Below are 3,466 nucleotides of genomic sequence, written 5' to 3'. Positions count from 1 at the left end.
TGTAACACCCCAGACTTTAGACAGTGTCCCACATCGGCAAAACACAAGAAGGATGCTGGGTATATAAGTTAACAAGTCTTTGACCCTAGTGATGCGTGTTAAACCCATGAGGGCCTAGGCCCATAGCGGACAATATCACTAGCGGGCCGGGCTGTTACAGATGGTATCAGAGTTACTCTTGTGTCAGCCTTGTCGATGGTGGGTCAGAGTTCAACAGAGTTTAGGCAAATCCCGGTTACGCGGGGCAAACCTCAGTGCTGAGTCTAGGCAAATCCCATGCGGTGGGGCAAACCTCAGCGAGGACGCTGAGTCCATAAGAGGGGGTGTATGTAATACCCTTGACTTTAAACAGAGTCCCACATCGGCAAAACATAGGAGGATGCTGGGTATATAAGTTAACAAGCCTTAGACCCTAGTGACGCGTTTTAAACCTGTGAGGGCCTAGGCCCAGAGCGAACAATATCACTAGCGGGTTGGGCTGTTAAAGAAGAGGTCCATTGAGTTTTGTTAACCTGGGGAGGAGTCTAAATACTGTTCCTAGTTTATTGACCTGCTAGTTAAAGGATAAAAACATTTCTAAGACTGTATTATCCTGGGGTTGATTTTTGAGCTCTTCACATCATTTCTCCTTTTCTTTTAACAGTGAAGTCCGTGTTGAAGGGCTAGAGACACTTGATTATCTTGAGAATAAGGAGAGATTCACAGAGCAAGGCGATGCAATTACCTTTGAGTCTGAAGTAAACATCTTATCATTTGATGCTTCGACTATTTCCTTGCATTGCTTGGCACATATCATTTGTTTCTTATGTTGTTTCTGCCGTGTTCATTAGGTGGATAAAATATATCTCAGTACTCCCACAAAAATTGCGATCCTGGATCATGAAAAGAAACGAACATTTGTGCTCCGTAAGGATGGGTTACCGGATGCAGGTAATTGACAATCTTCAGAGCTTTCCTGTGGGCAATGAGTTTCATCTATGTAAAGAGTAAATTGGTTTACTGATTGCTTATTCTCATTGGGATAGGAACCAAATATATGCATATTTTCCTGGTTGCAACAAGGGAAAAATCATTGTTTTGTGCTTCTAATGGGTTAGGAAACTCAATTATCTAGGTGTACATTTTCACCCATGTCAGTCTTCGTGAAAGAGTCACTATTTTGTGCTTCATATGGATAAGAGCTTGATCTTCTCAGAACTCTTTTCCTCCCATGCCATTCTTAAGTATATCTTGACAAAATTGTTCTAGCATGTTCCTTCTCAAAAAAAAAAAAAATTGTTCTGCCATGTAGAAACTCAACATTTGTAGAACGTATGAAGTGGAGTATCCAGCATTATTAACTTTTCACTGTAGTTCTTTGGCTTTTCATAATGGAAAGTAACTTCTTTCTGTAATTTCTTCTTCCCAGTTGTGTGGAACCCTTGGGACAAGAAGGCAAAGGCCATGGCTGATTTTGGAGATGAAGAGTACAAGCACATGCTGTGTGTTGAGGCTGCTGCAGTTGAAAAACCTATCACTTTGAAACCTGGTGAAGAGTGGAGAGGAAGACAGGAACTTTCTGCTGTTCCATCAAGTTATTGCAGTGGCCAGCTTGACCCAAAGAGAGTTCTCCTTGGCAGCTGAGAAAGTTTATTGCTGGTTTATATTGTGTACAGGTACATTGCTGATTCAATATGCAGTCTCTAGTATTCAGCAATTCAATTACTACTAGGGGATCATCTGAAACATAATCACAAAAAGCCGTTTAACAGCAAAAAGTATTAAAAGGGGAAATCGATTATGGACCTTCTTCTTTGGTTTGTGTTTGTGTGTGGATGGGGGCTCGAAGAGGAACACGTTAGGTGTTGCGTTAGATGATTTTGAGGGTCATCAATGTAAAGCTTCTTTGGTGAGGAAACTAATAGTAAAGAGCAGCACAACTGTATCAGACATCATATTAGTTGATGAGTGATGTGTTCTAAACAGAGAGCTCTTCTGCTGATCTGTTTATGAACTGCGGTCACTAGCTTCCCATTCACTTTTATCATAGTTGTTCATATTGTTATCAAGGTGACAATAATTGAGAGATCACAGTATCGTTACCAATTTGTCTGGTATCTTCCAGTTCAAGAGTGGGGAATGGGTGATTTCTACCAAAAAAAAAAAAGGGGGTGGGGGGTGGGGTGGGGTGGGGATGGGTCTTTCAGCTAAGAAAAACAGTTTCAAAGCATTTCTTGTTTGTCTGTACTTGAAAGGAAAAAAAGGGTGGGGAATCGAGGTTTTTTTTTTCACATATACATTTATTTGTTGTAACATGAAAATAATTGTTTTCTTTTCCCTCTTTATCGTTGTCTGGTTGTAGTAGTAGTGTTTTTTCCCTACTTTTCCAGTCCGTGAGGTTTATTACTTCTTTGCTTCTGCAGGTGCTTTGTTGCAATTTATGGTTGGATTGCAACGGCGACCTCTGTTCAAGACCCTTTACTCTCTCCTTTTTACATTTTCCTATACCTTGGGTTGGAAGGTGAACTTCTCGAGTAGCCAAGTTGTTGAATAATACTTTGTTTACTGGTCAAATATTTTGGTGCCAATTCAGTTTAAGGACGGCGCATGGTCTAAGACAGTCAACAGGATTATAACTGTTCTCATAAACAAGTATGCTGTGATTCTTCTGCCACACTAGTATACCGTGGGTCAAAATGCCTTTTTTTTGGGCACTTTAAGGCTCCTTAGAAGTTCTGAAAAATCCATAAAAATGTATATATAGAACATACGACTGGATTTTATGTTTCTCTTATATTTCTTGACTACTTTACTTGAGCTTGATTGTACTTTACCAATGGCTTGGGACCAAGTACTGTGACAGCAGGATCAGTAATAATCTTTGGGTGTTTACTACTTAGTGGCGAGAGCTTGCATATCCGGACTGTCTGAAGTACATTTTACGTTTATTTTTTGTTTTTGTTTTTCTTGCTTATAACAGTAGTATCCGGACTAGCTTAGGAGCTCCTCGACTATTCTGCTCATCTTTTACTAGCATGGACGCGTAGCATTGCCCAATAAGGTTTTGAATCCATGGTTGAGTCACTTCATTGACAATTTGGCCACCTTTGGGTGCAATAAGTAACAGATTTGTGGCATGTAGATAAGTATAGTCCAAGCCTTTATGAAACCCTGTTTATGACATAGTTACTAGGACATCAAAGAAATTGACTCCAGACACTCCCGCCCGAGTTGAGTTCTAAGTCTCACTAGCAGAAGTTAGATCAAGTGTGATATAACTTGTAACACTTCCCTACCACTCTGCTTCCTTCTGCTCATCGTAGTTGCCGGATTGTTTACTTTATTTAGCTAGTATACATACATTATATACTGATTAAGTACTATTATACACATATTTTATATAGATTATGTATATATTATACATCCATTAGTTATCTTTAGTTTATGCGATTAGGTGAGCATCTGTTTAGGTTAAGATTGTGACTTC

The 3,466-nt window shown here is 39.7% G+C and overlaps 1 protein-coding gene across 1 annotated transcript; it reads left to right on the top strand.

Annotated features, from left to right (window-relative positions):
* The first annotated feature begins 160 nt into the window (after positions 1–160).
* Positions 161–2,894, top strand: LOC109221664 (putative glucose-6-phosphate 1-epimerase). The gene is made up of 5 exons (XM_019386133.1): positions 161–325; positions 606–737; positions 831–930; positions 1,409–1,655; positions 2,403–2,894. Exons 1-4 carry the CDS (start codon positions 161–163, stop codon positions 1,621–1,623), a joined length of 612 nt encoding a protein of 203 aa, XP_019241678.1. The 3' UTR covers positions 1,624–1,655; positions 2,403–2,894.
* The last annotated feature ends 572 nt before the right edge of the window (positions 2,895–3,466 follow it).

The sequence above is a fragment of the Nicotiana attenuata genome, unplaced genomic scaffold, assembly GCF_001879085.1.
Source record: "Nicotiana attenuata strain UT unplaced genomic scaffold, NIATTr2, whole genome shotgun sequence".
Taxonomy (NCBI): Eukaryota; Viridiplantae; Streptophyta; class Magnoliopsida; order Solanales; family Solanaceae; genus Nicotiana; species Nicotiana attenuata.
The sequence above is the reverse complement of the archived record's forward strand: the minus strand, read 5'-3'. Positions and strand labels throughout refer to the sequence as shown.